This window comes from Malus sylvestris, chromosome 10 (genome assembly GCF_916048215.2).
Source record: "Malus sylvestris chromosome 10, drMalSylv7.2, whole genome shotgun sequence".
NCBI lineage: Eukaryota > Viridiplantae > Streptophyta > Magnoliopsida > Rosales > Rosaceae > Malus > Malus sylvestris.
Window position 1 is genome coordinate 42026710 of NC_062269.1, and position 19562 is coordinate 42046271.

The 19562-nt window shown below is 37.5% G+C and overlaps 4 protein-coding genes across 4 annotated transcripts; 3 read left to right on the top strand and 1 right to left on the bottom strand.

Annotated features, from left to right (window-relative positions):
- The first annotated feature begins 7 nt into the window (after positions 1 to 7).
- Positions 8 to 2994, top strand: LOC126586414 (uncharacterized). Its single transcript, XM_050251257.1, has 4 exons — positions 8 to 770; positions 1534 to 1688; positions 1771 to 1881; positions 2080 to 2994. Exons 1-4 carry the CDS (start codon positions 47 to 49, stop codon positions 2662 to 2664), a joined length of 1575 nt encoding a protein of 524 aa, XP_050107214.1. The 5' UTR covers positions 8 to 46; the 3' UTR covers positions 2665 to 2994.
- A 36-nt stretch (positions 2995 to 3030) lies between these two features.
- On the bottom strand, positions 3031 to 6540 carry LOC126586411 (uncharacterized). Its single transcript, XM_050251254.1, has 14 exons — positions 6472 to 6540; positions 6304 to 6354; positions 6045 to 6167; positions 5820 to 5939; positions 5473 to 5614; positions 5193 to 5363; positions 4955 to 5110; positions 4746 to 4852; positions 4550 to 4640; positions 4321 to 4462; positions 4029 to 4185; positions 3835 to 3951; positions 3550 to 3673; positions 3031 to 3473 (listed from the first exon to the last, which is right to left on the bottom strand). Exons 1-14 carry the CDS (start codon positions 6513 to 6515, stop codon positions 3228 to 3230), a joined length of 1791 nt encoding a protein of 596 aa, XP_050107211.1. The 5' UTR covers positions 6516 to 6540; the 3' UTR covers positions 3031 to 3227.
- Positions 6541 to 8565: 2025 nt separating this feature from the next.
- LOC126586412 (L-ascorbate oxidase homolog) lies at positions 8566 to 14444 on the top strand. Its single transcript, XM_050251255.1, has 8 exons — positions 8566 to 8914; positions 9016 to 9125; positions 11662 to 11932; positions 12015 to 12120; positions 12255 to 12600; positions 12822 to 13187; positions 13308 to 13386; positions 13942 to 14444. Exons 1-8 carry the CDS (start codon positions 8774 to 8776, stop codon positions 14152 to 14154), a joined length of 1632 nt encoding a protein of 543 aa, XP_050107212.1. The 5' UTR covers positions 8566 to 8773; the 3' UTR covers positions 14155 to 14444.
- Positions 14445 to 16995: 2551 nt separating this feature from the next.
- LOC126586424 (transcription repressor KAN1) lies at positions 16996 to 18984 on the top strand. Its single transcript, XM_050251270.1, has 6 exons — positions 16996 to 17371; positions 17487 to 17563; positions 17729 to 17765; positions 18210 to 18420; positions 18504 to 18603; positions 18689 to 18984. Exons 1-6 carry the CDS (start codon positions 16996 to 16998, stop codon positions 18866 to 18868), a joined length of 981 nt encoding a protein of 326 aa, XP_050107227.1. The 3' UTR covers positions 18869 to 18984.
- The last annotated feature ends 578 nt before the right edge of the window (positions 18985 to 19562 follow it).

Sequence of the window (19562 nt, forward strand, 5' to 3'; positions counted from 1 at the left end):
AAATCATAACCCACCTTGACATTCTCTTAGAATCCGAGCAGCTACAATGTTTTCCAAAATTCCAAGGAGCGCCAGTTTTCAAATTTGGGAATTAGGGTTCAAGGCCTCCAACAATTACAATGCTCTCCAAAACTCCATGATTTTTGCAGCTTCTGTGTCACTGACTTTCCCAAGTAATCATCCTCTTCTTCCCCACCGCGGCACAGTAAACCCTAGAGTAACCTGCAACTCTACTGCTCTGACCCTAAAAATGTCTTGGGCATGCAAAGAATGCACCTTTCTCAACCCCCCACCGACCCCATCTCAAAAACCCACCTGCAAAATCTGCCTCTCTCCATCATCGCCGCCACCCCAATCGCCGCCGTCTTCTTCCACTGCAAAATGGTCGTGCAAGGCCTGCACTTTCCTCAACTCCTACAAGAACTCTAACTGCGAAGTGTGCGACACTCGGGCTCCGATCTCCTCCCTCTCGAGTTTCGAGGATTTGGATGATGATTCGGGGATCGGCGGCGGCGGGGACCTTGATTCTTCGGTGGGCACTGTTTTTTTGCCTTTGCAGCGGTGCAAGAGGAAGAGGGTTGAAGACGACCCAATTGAGGTTAAACAGGGTTCTTCCAGTTCCAATGCGGTTCGAGAGGTCAAGGCTTCTCATAATTGGATGACTGTATCGGTTTCCAAGGCGTCCGGTAAAGGAATTACTGTATCGGGTTCTTCCAATTCCAATGTGACTCCAGGGCTCAAGGCTTCCGATAAGCGGGTAACTGTAAAAGGTTTGTATTCAGTCTTCAATCTTAGCTTTTGGTTTTATTTTTTTATTTGACAAGCGATAATCTAAACTATTCTAATTTGTGGGGAGGAGGATTCAAACTTGGGTGCAAAGGGGCGAAAGTTCTTGGTTTTTATTGGGTTTGATTTGGTTTAAATGATAAAGATGTAAACTTTTCATTCTAATTGATTGCTTTTGTGATATCTAAATTGGGTAGACTTATTCTATTGCCATGCTGACCATTTGCTTTTTTTTTTTTTTTAGAACAAAATGTCAATGAAACTTGAGAATTATCATTTCTAAATGTGTTGCACAACTATTTGTATATATATCTCTTGCCAAAGCCACCAACTTAGGCAAAATCCTTAGCTCAAAAGCATGATTCCAGAAGCAGCACAAAAGCCATTGGCAGTACAGTACAGAGCAATTGATTTTATGTAAGAAATGGTTTTTTGCTTTAAGCACCAAGACGAAGACGGACCCTTTGGTGGGAGGGAATAAGAACACAAGGTAGCGGAAAACTTCAAAATATACTGGATTTAGGTTTAGCTAGTCTCTTAGCAGCGAACCCATTCTATGGTATTTAAGACAAAATAGCTAAATATTGGAGATGCTCTTATTGTTCTACTTTTTATGCCTCTCTTGAGTCTTGACTTAGAAGATTCTGTAGTTAAGTTATTTGTTTATTGTAATTTCTATATTATTCCTGGTATGTACTCTGTGATCCACTTGCAGTTTCTCACTATGAATAAGTTCAATGTTTTCAGAGGGCACTAGTTCTGGGTCTTCTGCTGCGGGTTTGAATACGTTGAAGATTATGAGTTACAATGTTTGGTTCCGAGAAGACCTAGAAATGCACAACAGGATGAAAGCTCTTGGTGACCTTATCCAACAGCATTGTCCAGATGTCATTTGCCTTCAGGTCCCCTCACCCTTTTAAATTGAATGATCATTTGATTCAGCCTTCTTTCAACTTCTATCTGATGGATGCTTTTTTCATGCAGGAGGTTACCCCGAACATATATGACATCTTTCGAAAATCTAGCTGGTGGAGAATGTATCAATGCTCAGTTTCAAGTGAGACGGCAGATTCAAGTCCATACTTTTGCATGCAGGTGAAAGTTTGATCTCTATTTTCTATTGTATGTTGTTTCAAATGCTAAAGAATTTTTATATGCTGTTCTATGAGTATCTTCTTGTCTTATTATTGTCCTGTGAGTTTTTCGAGTGTGTTTTGCTGATTTCATGAGTTGAATGCATCTATAAATCTTTTAGTAAACATGATACCATCTGACAGATGAATTACTGTGTAGTTAAGCAAATTGCGAGTGAAGTCCTTCAGCTGTAAACCCTTTGGGAACAGCGTGATGGGGAGAGAACTTTGTGTTGCTGAAGTTGAAGTCGAGAAGGACAAACATTTGGTTGTTGCCACTAGCCATCTCGAAAGCCCTTGCCCCGGCCCTCCAACATGGGATCAGATGTTCAGTAAAGAACGTGTGGAACAGGCAAAGGAGGCTGTCAACTTTCTAAAGAAGAACCAAAATGTGATTTTCTGCGGTGACATGAACTGGGATGACAAGTTGGATGGTAAATTTCCTTTAACTGACAGATGGGTTGATGCTTGGGAAGAGTTAAAACCTGGGGAAGATGGATGGACATATGATACCAAGTCCAACAAGATGTTGACTGGCAATCGGAAACTGCAGAAGCGACTAGATCGATTTTTGTGTAGTCTACATGATTTCAGGGTGAGTAAAATTGAAATGATTGGGATGGATGCAATACCGGGTGTATCTTATATCAAGGAAAAGAAAGTGAAGACGGAGATTAGGAAGCTGGAGCTCCCTGTTTTGCCTAGTGACCATTATGGCTTGCTTTTGACAATCTGTAGCCAATGATGTCATTCTGTTGACATAAAAGATTGCGGTTATCCTAGGTGCATCGGTCGTTCTTTTGTGACGGACTGGCAAATCCTGCCATGTATGCGTTGCATGGTATTTTGAGTATATATCTCGTATGAATATGATATGGAAGTTGGATGTTGCCTTCTCATTTTGTATGAAGTTCTGTGGATGAAGGTTCAACTGCCAAACTGAATGGCTGGTATTTTGTTTTGTATCTTTAGTTTCTTGCTATGGATAATGACCTTATAAATTGTCCTATGATTTTTTCGCATCCTCTCATAGCTTAAGATGCTCGCAACGTAAATTTATGGCGAGAAAAAAGAAGGATCTTGTGTCTCTACATTTAGCATAAGGTTAAGATTTGTTTAAATGTATATACTTGAATGATAATCAAGTAACCTTGCCACATTGTTTTCCAATAGAAGGTTTTTGTTTAACTTGTCACAACCAACAAGTAATATGTATGAAGAACATATTTGAGAAGCACTAGTAAGCTGTAAAACGATTTCATAGACCATCTTAATTGCGGGCATTGTCCTTAATCCGCGGGTGATAATTCAACTCTCTGCTGTTTCCGGAGCCTCCAGTCTTAGATAATCATAGAAAAGTCCACAAAGTGCATCACCACCCCTAGCCTGTGAAAGAAATATGGAGTTATCTCCCTTTACCAGGAGCGTTGATGGGATATCGCCGCTGAAAAGCCGATAGAGTCCATGAACTCCATGTCGACAAACTGCGTTATCCGTCCCCAAGTTCAAAACTTGAATCACCAGGTGTTCTATGTCCATAGCATTAACATGAACCTGCAGCACAGACATTTTATTTATGTCATCTGAGACATTTTATACTTTTCTCTTCTGTAACTTTTGCCATCCATACCTTCAGGTCCGAGCGGGTTGCTGAAGCGATGGCCAGTCTGAACTTGTGTGTGCCGGTCGTTACAGATTTGAGATTGAACTTTATTGTCCATGTTGTTGGAAGGTATTTATTATCTGCTCCCCTCCTGCAAAATTCAAATTACTTATATCAATGCACACACTTTTTTTTTCATCGAGTAAAACTTGAGGAACAAGCATTTAGGTCTACGAAGATTTATGCTGCTTTTGTTGAATAATCCGAGAAGTTTCTGGTTTCGTGTTGCATATGATAAGATGAGGGAAACACCTGTCCACATGAGCAAAAAACCAGTCGGTTTTCGGATTACTGCTGCCTATAGTGAAGGTCTGATCAAATTCAGGGTGCACATCAGTGTATCTGTCCCACAAGCCATACTGTCTATACCTGTAATGTGAAACATCAAGCATGAAATAAGGATGGTTCATTAAGTTTCATTTTCGGGAAAGGATGAATTCACTTACTTCTCGGGGCTGTTCAGAAACAGCTTGTTCACGTATATTGGGTTCACATCAGGAACATAGTAATCTATGGCCGTCCTATCAGGGTAGCCAATCTCCCATAAAGTTGGACCGTCTCTGAGGGGAACATAGGTCAGGTTTCCGAGTTGTGTTTGTGTTCCTGAGTGGAAAATAGGCCATGTTTTCAATTTGTTGTGTTTAGCTAACTGTATTGATAGATCTAACATTGAAATGAAATCCTATGAGAAAGAAAAAGAACTGCCTCGTTTGCAGAAAGTTAGCTGCAGAAATATACCTGGAGAGATTGTGATACGTTCGTTGTCAAGGTAATCACCTACAAAACCCGGAATCCAGCCATGGAGTCCGTATACTCCAGGGATAACATTCTTGATGGTGAAATTCCCGATGATATCTGTTTGTATCCAAAACTGATAGTCCTGCGTAGAAGTGAAATGTCGAATTAAGAAGGTTACTTTTGTCCCAAGTTTACACTCTCTGGCAGTCTGAATCGGTTAGTAATTTACCTTGCTTTCTGTTTGCCAGGATCCTGGAGTAGTTGCAACTGATAGACCAACATACGCGTATTTAGCAGGAATGAGAGAATCCGAAACATACCTGGAGTCATGTACACAATAAAAAAAAATGCTACTATTTAGCATAGAACTGGCAATACCATGGAAGGGTTTGATTAAACAGCAGTCGCAAACAGTTGGTACTGACCTATCCTGGACAAACAATCTTCCTGAAACTGAACCACGCTCTTTAGCGGCAACATAGTAGGGCGATTGAACAAAAGCATAAGGCCACAATGTCTCTTCAATCAGCCTCTAGGATGAGCCAAGTACAACATTAACCAGTTATCAAAAAGGCAACATTTAAGGTTTTCAATAGCAACGTTAAGCATGGTTTGGCTAGAAATGATTCAGTACCTGTTTTTTCGCATCAATCCATAAATCGTGTGCCTTTGATACATCTGGGGTTGAGTTAAGGTATACGAAAAAGGGGCCAAACACTTTTGTCCAAGTCTCCCCTTCTTCGAAATGAGCTAATATATCTTCGCCGATATAATGAGTTCCATGAAGCATCTGTTGCACCAGATAGACATAAAATTTAGCTGATCCTCAACTGGAAATGTCTTATTATTGAATTTGAGTGATAGACTTTTACAGCAAGGCAGAATGGACCAGTGTGGACGGTGAGATTTTGTTTCGTAGGACCGCCATTTCGGAACTCCTGGCTGGGAAAGATGAGCCAAAACCCTACAGTGGGGCCGGAACTTATCCATCCATGAACTCCACTGTCTTTGTTGTCCATCGAGTACTGATACTTATCATCAACCTGCATTCAAAGGCATACAAATAGCAGCACAATTTGGAGTTCTGACGGAATTCAACATGGCATAGAAGCATTTTTCGCTGGTACGCAATGAATTATTTTAGGTACACACCTCGCCTTTGAGATCAGGATTGATGGGATCTACAAGCAAAACTGATTCAGGCACGATTAGTTGTTTGCCTCTTGGTGGAAGCACATCCTCAGGCATTGGCATTATCCTTTGTTTCTCATCTGTTATTGCCATGTAGTGGAACCTAATACAAGTTCAGTGAATGTAAAAACATATAGACAAGAACCACAGACCTAGTCGTAGCCAAGTTAGTTAGAGTAGTGTGCTCTCCTTGAACTCAAATTCGAATCCCCTCTTTGCAGTTTAAATTAGAATATCGCTCCAATAAAAATAACATAAGAAAGAACCGATGCACTTGGAAACTCTAAATAGGAATGGGTAGATTTTACTTCTCTCTTCGCAGTTTAAACGCCATCCTTGTCTGAGCAAGATCGAAGGCAGGACATCCAGAAGGCCGCTCATATATTGCGTAATTGTAGAAGCCTGAAACACCAGTCTTTACAATGTACCTGAAGAAAATTAATGACTATGAGTAGGAAACAAAATAAACATCGAAAACCTTAACAGCATCATACAACGAACGAAATTAAAGATCTGCGTTAATGAAGTACAACCTTATATCCACACTTAGCGGCAATTTGACTCCGTTAGCGGATGATGGAATGAAGGTGTTCTTGAATGAAACTTCTAAGCTGTCATTGCTATGATGAACAACACTATATTCAGCTCCTTTGAGTCTGAAAAATCGACATGATTCAGTCCAGTTCAATATAAATTTAGACTGTTAATTGCCTATTTCTTGGGGTAAAAGGCAAGTGCAGATAAAAAAATGCTCAAGAAAATATATCGCACGAGAGGAGAGCAAAACCATACGGTTCATATCTGTTTTGGCCTCCTGGCAAACTCCAGTTGATATCCCAATATCTGCAAGTAGAAGATTAGGCGGGATTAGCTCTTTAATGTCTGTTAAAGATACTTACAAATATTATTAGATAACCATATTGTTAAAATATACATGTCAGATATTTGTAAAGGTGTTACCCTCTGTTGGTTTCATTTGACTTGACATCTAAAAGATTGTCCATTCCTCCATAACTGATGCCAGTTAAATACCCTTGAGGCTTCAAGATTGTGAGCTTTACCACCCCACTGTCCATTACAACCTTATAAGAAAAATACCCAAATTCAGAAAAAACATAAATAAATATATATATATAGGAGAGCGCGGACCGGCTTGTGACCACTCTACATCCGATTGTGGCACATAGCCAACACCCATCCGCTTTCCTTCCGACAATTTCAGTGTGCATGGGAACATGAACTTACATAGGGACCTTGGTTCCTCAATTTCAGTTTCATCTTTGCCATGGCAGGACACGGATTAAATTCTTCACCCTTTTCCTCTAACTTCTTATATTGTATAAGATTGTAATACAGAAACTGGTTATCAATTTCTAAATTATGGTTGAAGAACAACCAGTCGTTGGTTACTATGGTATTTAATTAATGTTTAATAACAAGAACAAGTATTTCTAGATTATATCACCAAATTGGAAAATTCCACATAGTTGAACCATCACGTAGTAATGTGAGAATAATGCCAATAATGCTAAATGATTATGTGTTCGTGTAGACGTAGATTAGGTCAATAAGTCTAATAAGAACAATGTACATGACTACCAATTTCGTAAATTAAAATAGTTTAAAATATCATTGCAAACAAAATAAAGTATTAATGATGTTGCACATGCCGCAATGTGCTAAAGAAACCGTGTTTAATCATTTGGTGTTTTTAATTTGATTTGTCTGATGAAACTCATCGAAACAAGGGATTTTAATTTGGAGGCAGATTCTCTCCCTTCCACTTTCTGTGCCTTCCAGTGACTTTCTGTTTGTATGGTTACGTTTAAGTCACGTCAACGTTTTATATCATTATTCTTTTTTGTCTTATTATCTCTATAAAAATATATGTATATAATGTTGACATGGCTTAACTGTGACCACACAAAACAGGAGGACATGAGAAGTGGGAGGGCAGAGAATCTGCCTCCTTTTAATTTATCTCTTGTCTGCAAAATGGGACTTAAAAAAGGATAATATTTAAGTAAAATATATTATGCAAGTGGCCCTTTATTATAACGGTTTGTCTTTGCATCACGGTATGAGTTCGAACTCTGTTAACTTTCTAATCTAACAAATCTATAAAAAAAAGAAAATATATTATGGTATAACATGACAGCTCATTTCATTGTCTTTTAAGCTGCAGGTCCAGAACTCTATATAAACTACGGGTGCACGTGATACGGGGTAACCACATAAATCCAATTCTATTATTTTACCCTAATTCAGTAAAAATATGTATTTTAAAAAAAAAAAAATTCTTTCAGTAAAAGTTTGTCCTAAAGTTTGGACAAGTTTTTTTAGTGTGACAATCCTAGAGTTATCACTATACTCATGTCATATACAAGTGGCGGATTACTGTGATAAATAAGTTCTTTTTCTTCAACTCATTGTTTCTTGGGTTTCAACTTTCAAACTATTAGAATCCTTCTCCACACTTTATTGCAGATTTAATATGCAATATCTCTTGCAATAAAAATACACTCGGGCTATAATATTTATATTTATTTTTATCTTCATGCACAAGTTTTTGGATATGATGTTCACATTGATAATTGGTATTATCAATCCTTTCACGCTATAATACAGAGATATGTTGATTAACGTCAAACCCTTGATCGTTCATGACATATAATCTATATTGTTATATTATAATACGTGAATGAATAATACCACGTGAGGATTTGACACTGGACTCAAATTCAACGGTATGACATGTAGGGCTCACTCGATGCATCAAAAACTCAACATTCACATGCACCACTTCATCTCACCCACTGACATAATTTTTACTTGTGACGGGAATACAAGTGGTACACCATATATTTTAATAGAAGTGGTGAAAAATTATATTTTTTAAGTTATTAATTTTTTAGCACTCATATTCAACACATGGTATACCAACTCGTGTACCGGTAACACTAAAAAATCTCACCACGCATTGGACCGAAAACCACTGACAGCTCACAATAAGCCATCTTCTACTGTTCTCTTGCTCGCTTACAAAAACAGAGCTAAAAGCTCTGCTCACAGAAGCACTGCCCACAGAAGCACCACCACATTGGTGAACATAGAAAGAGATTGTTTGAGAAAGATTCACGGTTAGATTTGGTCTTCACCATTTCTACTTTGAATGCTTTCTCTCTCTATCTCTTTCTCTCTCTAGATCTACTTTATAAACAAAGCCACATTCTCTCAATAAGTTCTGGTTTTGCAGAGAAAAATGAGAGACTGCAAGCTTCTTTCTTTTTCCATTTTCTTGGTTCTTTTTCTCGTCAATGGCGTCAATGGCGAAGACCCTTATAGATTTTTCACGTGGAAAGTCACTTATGGTGACATTTACCCGCTTGGTGTTAAGCAACAGGTACATCTTCAGCTTTTTCCAACTGTTCTTTTACTAAATGAGGCAGAAAAGCCATTATCTTCAAAAGTGTTTTATTTTTAATTAAAAAAGTGCTTCTGCAGGGGATCTTGATCAATGGGCAATTTCCAGGGCCTCAGATCGATGCTGTGACAAACGATAACTTGGTCATCAGCGTCTTCAACTACCTACGTGAACCCTTCCTCATTTCTTGGTAAATATACTCTGCTTCTGTCATCTTATCTCCCTAATTTTGTTTGTTTCCTGAGAAAATTCCTGCCCGAGAAACTGAAAGAATATCATTCTGAATCTGGGGTTCTTTCCTTTCTCTGTTCTGGCAAATGGGTTCTTTTGAATAAAGCATGTAATTCCAAATTTCTAATTTCCTTTCTGTTTCCCTCCGCTTTCTCAGCTACCAAACAGAGTACCAAGAATACATTTTTAAGTCAAAACTTAGAAAGTTTTTGCCCAGATCTATGGCTTCGAAACTTTCTTATCAGAATATTCTTCCACTTAATTATTTCACAATGACTAATATCTCCTTGCATACATGCCAAATAAGTAGAAATCTCGCGTCTATTATGCATGTGAAGATGGGGTTATTTTAGTAAGTTCAGCAATAAATGGTAGCTTATGTACAGAAAAAAAAAACTGTTAAAAAATAATTAAATTAAGCATCTTTACGTTTTATCTTTTTGTCGGTTTGGTTTTGTTTAAGTTATGGCACAGACATTCATTGAGGATCTGCCATTGTTTAAGAATGCTGATTAATGTTTAAATCTCAGTTATCAAATTAAACCACCTCTTAATCTCTCAACCGTCTTAAATGTGAGTTAAACCAGCTAATTAGATTGATATAATTTTTTTCGTAAATTAGAATAATTTAAAATAGAATATCGCTTTAAATTCGTTAATAATCTATCCCATGTTGCCTTCTCAAGTACATGAGAATAATCAAAATATTATATTTGAGGCAACTGGCCTCGTGTGGTGAGATCTGATCCTTCACATGCTTTAGATCTCTCTCATCCGCAGGACCACACCTACATTTATATTCTATGAACAAAGAGCTGGAATCTAAGTTTACGCAGATCTAGATAGTGTATATTTCCGGTGTTCCTTCCATACACTCGAGTTTGGTCATCATTTTCGTAAATACCCTTATGCTCGAGTTTAGTCGTTCTTTTTGTAAATTAAAGTAGTACGTAACTTTGTAGTATCGCCTTGTCATGTCAAGAAAAAAAAATGTGCAGACATTGACATTCAAATAATGCATTTACTATTGAGCCCCACAAGCCACCAGCTACCCCCAACCCCAAGCCAAACTAACATTCATGTCTAACTTTGCATTCAGAGAGGTGGAGGTGGTTTCAGCCTCACATTCAATGTGTTAGAAAGAAACTGAAGCTTGGGAAGGGACTGTTAGTTGAATGTACTAGTTAGTTTCTATAAAAATTATTGTGTGGTAGTGGAATACGATTACATGGTATAACCAACTGACTGTTATGATATGTAGGGGTGGGTTCAAAAAACCGAAAACCGAAAAAAACCGAAAACCAAACCGAACCGAAACCGAAAAAACCGAACCGAACAAAAAAACCGAACCGAATTGAAAAAACCGAACCGAACCGAATTCTTTTGGTTCGGTTCGGTTTTAGTGATCTAGAAACCAAACCAAACCGAACCGAACCGAATTAATTAAATTAATTTTTTTATTTAATTATTTGTTTTGGATATTATTTTCTAAACCCAATTTGTAAGTTAAAATATGCTAAACCCAATGTGTTGCCAAACTTTAAGCTCAAAATATTAAAAAAAAGTCCTATAAAAACTTTAAACCCTAACCTATTATTTATCCCCCATATAAGGTTCCGGAGCCAAACCTCATCCTGAAGTACCTACATCCATCTCCATAGCACTGTCTACTTTTGTCTCAGCTTTCTTTTCCAAATCTACTCTCATATAACATGTAACAGAATCTATAAACATTTATTTCGGGTAGATTACTTAGGGAATTTGTGATGGAAAAGAATCCAACACACACTAAATAAATCCACCCACGCATTTCTTTTACTAATCAAGTTGTCAACATGCAGTTACAAGCAAACAACCCCGATCTTTGAACAACATCATACAATTTAACTTTTCTAAGTCATTTGTACGATTTTTGTGTTGTGATGTTGTTAGTTTGGACTTTGGAAGACTTGATTGATGATTTTAGTTCAACTTTAAATGTTTATTTTCATTGTCTTTGATTATAGTTAGAATGCTTGTGTTATGATTGTGTTGGATACGTTAAAATTTAAAATTTCAATGTTTTTCATTTTTTGAAAGAAAAAAAAAACAAAAAACCGAAACCGAACCGAAAAAAACCGAACCGAAAAAAAACCGAACCGAAAAAAACCGAAAAAAAAATGAACCGAACCGAACCGAACCGAAATTTCGGTTTGGTTTCGGTTTTGGCAAAAAACCGAACCGAATTAAACCGAACCCACCCCTAATGATATGAGTGGATGACAAGGTATGATGTTAACGAATATCTACGTATACTTAAATACCAGATTGATTATACCACGTAATTGTATTTCAGTATCAGACTAGAATTGTTCGAACTTTTGGACGGTAAAGTAACCCCTTTTAAACTTACAAATGTTAAATTTATCTACGATCAAGTTGCATTTTAATCGTAACCGTTGAAGTGACACAATTTAGCTTAAATCCGACTCTCATGTCCTGTGATTCTTCTGTAGGGATGGCATACAGCAGAGAAGGAACTCATGGCAGGACGGAGTTTTTGGAACAACCTGCCCGATCCCGCCGGGGAGGAACTTCACTTACAATATCCAAGTCAAGGATCAAATTGGCAGCTTTTTCTACTTTCCGTCCCTCCAGTTCCACAAAGCCGCCGGAGGGTTTGGTGGCATCAGAATCTGGAGCCGTCCTAAGATTCCCGTTCCTTTCCCTACTCCTGCTGGAGACTTCACCGTGCTGGCAGGCGACTGGTTCAAGACTAATCATTATGTAATTAACCTACTAAACTCATATTTTGGTCACATAAAACGTTGAAATTCAGACTTTGAATGTTCTGTTTTGGAAATGTTAGATACTGAGACGAGGCTTCTTGGATAGAGGTCGAGCTCTTCCCAACCCTGACGGGCTTCTCATCAATGGTCGTGGGTGGAATGGATACACATTCACCGTTGATCAAGGTATCCTCGAATGAAATTCACTTCTTCACTAACGTTAATTAGGCTAGTTGACCAAGACAGTATTGTAACCGTCTCGTTGAGCTTATGAATAAAGGCAAATTTGCACCTCATTGTTTGAACAATTTGTTTTGCAGGCAAGACATATAGGTTTAGGATATCAAACGTGGGGCTTACGACATCCATTAACTTCAGAATTCAAGGACACAAAATGAAACTTGTTGAGGTGGAAGGATCTCATACACTGCAGAACATGTATGACTCCCTTGACATCCATCTCGGACAGTCCTTATCCGTTTTGGTCACGGCTAATCAGCCTGTGCAGGACTACTACGTCGTTGTGTCTTCACGCTTCACCCGCCAGGTACTCACCACAACAGCCGTTCTTCACTATAGCAATTCGCGTAATGGAGTTTCGGGTCCTATCCCTTGGGGTCCTACCACACAGATTGCTTGGTCTGTAAGCCAAGCGAGATCTATAAGGTACATTATGATTCTTTGCTATATTGTCTTTCCAAGCTAATCATGCATTGTCATGTATTTTAACTCTGCTACATGATAGTGAATGATTAGTTTAAAATACCAATAAATGGCATTTCCGTTTCATGGAAGAAAAACTTCGTATTTGTCAGGGATTTTTATTGGATATGAGAGTGGTATCTTTTCTCACATTGATCATTTCCGTGCTCTTTCGATACAACCAGATGGAATTTGACTGCGAGCGGGCCAAGGCCTAATCCGCAAGGCTCCTACCACTATGGATTGATCAAACCAGCCAGGACAATCATGCTTGGAAACTCTGCTCCTTGGATCAATGGCAAGCAGAGATATGCTGTCAACAGTGTCTCATATGTTCAACCAGACACTCCTTTGAAACTTGCTGACTACTTCAACATTCAGGGAGTTTTCAGCGTTGGAAGCATTGCGACCAACCCCACAGGCGGAAGCGGCTACCTCCAGACCTCCGTGATGCACGCTGATTTCCGGGAATACGTTGAGATTGTGTTCCAAAATTGGGAAGACACTGTGCAGTCATGGCACATTGATGGCTATTCATTCTTTGTGATGGGGTAAGATCATGCACATAGTTTGGATTTTTCTGTAATTTCTTCATTTCCAAGAACAGGCCTAAATTAAATCTTGGTATTTTCATGTTTAACTAATTTTGAGAATGGTGGGAGAATCTGCAGGATGGAAGGAGGACAATGGACACCTGCAAGTAGAGCTCGTTACAATTTGAGAGACACAGTTGCACGTTCCACAACTCAGGTATGAGAAGTATTGGAGATTGAATCATACGTGAACATTATCACTTGGTGTTACAAATTCACGTGTTATCATTTGGGTGCACCAGAAGATTTTTATACTTTAAGATATAGTATGAATTAACATGCATTTTTTATAACATAAATTTATTGATTATCTCACAAGTTACTACATACCAATGAAAAGTTACACCAAATATTGTAATTGAAGTTAATACTAATGTTTGCTTATACCAAGATTGGGGATGAGGAGAACGGCAATCATTTCAATTCCTGACTTCTCCGACGCTTACTAATATGCTTAAGGAATAAAAAATTATGCGCTTCCCACCTTAAAATCACTAATCAAACACTCTCAAAACCAGGGATGAGATCATCTGTGGGAAATAGTTGATTTAATTCTCATTCCTTATTTTCCTCTATTTCGAATTTCCCCATTTTTGCTTCCATTTTCTGATTTCCTATATTCCTTATAAGTAAAAACGCCATAATTGTTTCATACATGTAATCCACCCCAACATTGTTGGGTTTGTCTGAGATATTGGTATTTCGGATGCAGGTGTATCCTAGGGCATGGACTGCAATCTACATAGCATTGGACAATGTGGGAATGTGGAACGTAAGGTCACAAAATTGGGCGAGGCAGTACCTGGGGCAGCAGTTCTATCTGAGAGTGTATTCTCCTGCACATTCATGGAGAGATGAATACCCAATTCCAAGAAATGCCCTTCTTTGTGGAAGGGCGAGAGGCCGTCACACTAGGCCTCTTTGAAATTCTGAAATATCCAAAACTGGTCGCCTTTTGGTCACGAGAGGGTGACATAGTTTTAAGCTAATTTAGGCGAGGACTAAGCGTATTCTTGTGAGTTGTAACAGGTCACTTCACTGGGAGCTCCTCTTGAGCTTCCAGAAATTTTCTTCTTTTTGTTCCATAATTAGCATTACTAGATGGGTTATTTATTTCAATAACTCAGAGTAATAAAGCTATATACAATATGCATCCTAAATTGAGATTTAACATAAAGGCTCATAGCCAATGAGGGTTGGTTGAGTTGGTAAGAATCGTTTTTTTTTCGCTAGACCAAGATCTAGGGTCAATTCCTCTTGCTGGCAATTCCTCTTGATGGACAATCTGTAAAAACTAAAAAATGGTTACTTTTTGTTTTTTTTTTCCCTAGGCAAAAGATGAGGGGAGAGAAATGATAGTGTTGAGGGGTACACAAACTAAAAAAATTATTTTCAAATAGCTAAAAATCAGAATTTAATTATATATTCTTTTAAAGAGAATTTAGCAAGGCCCTACAAACTTAGGTTTTTATTTCAGTTTTATCTTTTCAACTTTTATTTGACCTTGAACCCTCCTAGTGTTAGAGTGTGTCAATTTGCCTTTACATATTCTAATTTTTCCATCGTATAGAGTTCTACTTTCATCCTAATTTTAAAGCTAGACAACACAATAAAATTGATACATTATAAAAAGTTATGCGAACTAATAACAAGATTCAAATTCGACAGAGCAAATGGAATGGATATCATGAATTCAAGGGGCATAATTATTACTAAAATTCTCCCCATGAAAAAGAAAAGAAAGATAACCAAATACCAGCATGGACGGTAAACCCTAAACCCTAAATGCAGCAATGCAGTAGCATCGACACACAGCTTCTATATGTTTTTTTTTTTTTTTTTGTCGAAACACAGCCTCTATATGTTTGTACATTTACAAAAGGGTTCTGTATTTATACATTTACAAAAGAAAATTTCTTTATTTATTATTTTTAAAGAATAAAAAAAAAGAAAAAGAAGAAGAAAAAATGGCTTTAATTGCTTAGAATGTCACACAACACTTAACGTCCATGCTTCTGCGGCTCTGCCAATGCATGACACTGCCACAGAAACACTATGATGAGAGAGAGAGAGAGAGAGAGAGAGAGAGAGTATTCTTCCAAATTTGAAACCGCCTTCTCTTTCTTTTGGATGCTGTTACTGAACGAGTACGGCCATGGAGGCCACGTTCCAGCCAAGTCATGAATTTTGTTTCAGCCATTTTGTCTGTGTTCCAAACAAATAAATTCAAATAAATAAATTAAAGAAATCTTTTAATTAATTCCATCCAAATTTCACAACCCTAACCCTAACTGCACTCTGCATGCAACGCAGATGTGCATACATAACCCCCATTAAATGACGTTTTCATCCCCAACGTGTCCCCCTGCTAGCAATGCCCGACATGCGAAGCATGTCTACGTTTCAACTTTTAATATTATTTCTCCCTCTCTCTCTCTCTCTCTCTTCCTCCTCTCAAGCTTATTCTTTATTTTGTGTTCATCTATTTCTATGGCGTGCTTTGGCATTTGTGTGTGTGTGAATGAGGTTTAGGTTCCTTCCTTTTGCTTGCGTTTTAGAATTGAGAGACTTTGAGTCATCCATTAATTAATTAGTTGAACAAATATCAGTGTGACTTTGTGAAGGAGTGAAAGTCTTTGTCGGCTGGAATTAGGGAGAGGGGGCTTGACTCAGAGTATACTTGGTAGGAATTTTGACCACGTTATTAGTATGACATATTTTATTACCGTGAGAGTTATTTATTAATTTTTATTTAGCTTCACGTTAATCTTATTCGTTATATGAGTTATTCTAATCAGTCAGTCTCAGTAAAATGTTTTCTCGCGTTATCCAATTTCACATTAATCTTGCCCGATATAAAAGTTACCCCAAATTAAACGACCTTATCAAAATTTTCTATCACTTGACTGGTGAGGATTGAGGACGGAGTAGAGGTTTGAAAACTTATTGGGTGGTTTGGTATATGTTTCCCTTTGAAGATGCAATTGCTTATGTCACCCATTAGACTCATACATGTAAGTTATAACGGATGTCTGCCATTCCTTTGTTTTCTTGTCAACCCCGATTTATTTTTCTTGTTATAACATACGTTTGCTTTGTTGATTCCCATACCATATTGTATTCTATTCACAAATTTATATTATATATTGACTTGACTCTACTTTTTAATCATTTCTGTTTTAGGATAATACAGTATGATACAACAAGTGTTTTGGAAGTTTTTTTTTTTTTTGAAGTATTTAACCACTTGTATTATTACACTTTGTATATCGAGCCGTGTTCCTAGCACACTGAAAAATTTCTTCTGTTTTAAATATATATTGCTGGGCAGCTCCAGAAACCTATAAATAATGGTTTTCCTTGTATTTTTACCAAGTTATAATGTGTAAAAAGACCCAGAGAATGTGTTATCTAGGTAGTTACTCAATCAAGAAAAATTATATCACCAAGAACTTTAAGATTGAATTATATTATATATGAGTTTTTCACATTTCACCTTTCATTTTCACCCAATCATGAAGGCTTTGAAACATAAAACCACAACCTGCGCAGGACTGCAAAGTCTGAAATTCTCTGTGGGCGTATTTTTTTTTTCCTTTTTTCCAATTGAGACTCCAAGGACTAAAAATTTTGTGTCCCTTTGAGCCAGAGAAAAGCTGCCACTAGAAGACATATTTCAGTAACAGAGTCCAACTGGTCATCTTTGTATTCATATATATTCCCTGAGACCCCATCTCATATATAGCTAGCTCTCTCTTTCTACAACATGAAAGATCAGGCAATGGAGAGGATTGAAGGAGATGATCACCATCACCAGAGCTCCTCATTTCTTAAGAGGTCTCCCTGTTCTTCTGTTGACAATGGTGATCAGAAACCCCACACGTCATCATTTGACGACGGTGATGGTGTTACTCCTAATAGAAGCACAGCTCAAGGGAAGCATCTAGTAGTCCACGGCTACCACCATCATTTTCCGGCCGCCGCCGGTCATCGTCAGATGATCGGCAGCCTGTTGAAATCATCCCCGTCGTCATCGACTCCGGTGAGACCTTATGTTCGGTCCAGAATGCCTCGGCTTCGTTGGACGCCTGATCTTCACCGCTGTTTTGTGCATGCAGTTGAAAGGCTTGGCGGAGAACAAAGTAATTTTAGCTTCTTTCCCTACACACACGGATATATATATATACACACACACACATAGCCTATATATAGAGTAAAGTTTTATTAAAATGTTATTTTGGTGTTTAATAATTACAGGAGCCACTCCAAAGATGGTTTTACAGATCATGAATGTGAAAGGCCTTAACATATCACACGTTAAAAGCCATCTTCAGGTAATTGGCGATCTAGCTAGATAGCTACATCTTGTTAAGCGTAAAAATAATCTCTCTTGTTAATTTGGTATTTTCTACTTATTTATTTTGGAGAGGGAATAACTTAATTACTTTGAAATTTCATTTTTCATTCTTTCTAACGTTGAGGTTTTTGACTATGGACAGATGTACAGGAGTATGAAGCATGAGCAAGGCATACAAGGTACACATGTACATACATGCATGCCCTCCCTCCTTTTCACTCTTGACTAATTTTCATAATTATTTTGGTCATTTAATTTTATTGCACAATATATATACATATATATTATGTATTATATATTCCCTTCATCATGTATTATATACAGCAACATAAAGTATTTTTGTATGAGATGTGAATATATAAATATATATATATATATAGCCGATTTACTCACAATTTCTCTTGATTTGTAATTCCTAGGAATAATATGTGTAAGATTTTTCTATGATAATTTGGTACCTTCAAGAATATTCAAAATTCAAGAAGACCTAATTGATTTAATTACAACATAAGTTTCTTGTTTTTTTCTCCTTCTCTATTTTTCATTTTAAAAAAATGTGTAATCATAAAAAATACTATAATTCTCAAGCTCTAGCCAATAATTGAATTGACATTTTGTTGCAGCAGCTGCTTTGGCAGCAAAGAAGAATGGTATGTTGCAGGTCTCTGAGCACTCAAACAACTCAAACTTCTTAAAGCCAATCGATATTGCTCAACCTGTTTACCACCAAAAGAAAGACTTGATGAAGAAAATGTACAACCATGGACCCTGCCAAAGCAATGAAACTCGTTACATTGAAGGCCTTGACAGGAACACCAGTCCTCTGGCGAAATGGTAATTGTAAATTAATTAAATATGTTTTATCTCCCTAATTAACATTATTAGTTATGCGAGATTTATATTCATGATTTTTACAGGAAGGATGAAACGAAGCCATTAGTACTACCCTATCAAGCACCAAGTTCTTTCATCGTAGACAATGATCTGCTCAAAAGATGCACTGATAATATTGGACAAGTACTCTCTCTCTCCCCCTCCTATGAGATTCTGGCTCTGAACAGTTCTTTAATATTCCATTCCATATATATGTCTGAATTTTCAGGAGAGCAATCATAAAGAATTGGAAGATTTAGGCAGTACCAAAAGCGAATATGATGCAAGAATGTCTCTATCAGTCAACGCGTCATCATCGAAAGCCTCTCGTGAGCTGTTGAGGTTCAGCAAAGCAGCTGGGAATTCAGATGCGAATGATGTCTCTCTTGAGCTCACTCTTGGTACTTAAAATCATCATGCACATTTTTATGCAGACAATGTAGAAACTTGAAAAAAAGTGACTCTAGAGTTAATTAGTACCTCTTTTTCAGTATTCTCCTCCAATATATGCTTCATGTGCAATTAGATTAATGACCGGATACCTTAAATTGACACTAGCACTAACATTTAACTGTACGAAATGGAGTGAGTGAAAGGCATGAGTGGCTAATAACCCAATTAGTCACTTATATGCTTTTATGCACCTTATTTTGTACAACTAATATCAGTAGTTATTGTGTCAATTTTTTTTGTAGTGTAGTGATCCACAAATAGTTCTGTGCAAACAACATGACTTGAAAATTTTCATTACAAATTAACATCACAAAACATGCAATGTCAATGGTGTGATTTTACATTTGACTTTCAAACCACGCGTGATACAAATTCAATAACCTCTCTCAACTACATTAGGGATAATAGACGTTAGAAATGGAAAGAAAACATCCAATTCTCATGCAAACACACAAACAATACGTGGGGTTGTTGTGTTGTTGATAAACCAAAAATATAGGTTACTCACGTACGTGAAGTGGATCTCCCTAATTTCAACCTTCATCTTCTCTAGTCTTGTTCTTCAACCTATAAATTCAGTCGCCCAACCTGAAGTGGAATGTCCCAAATCGAATACACACAAATCTTTAGCTTACTTATTACTCCTCACC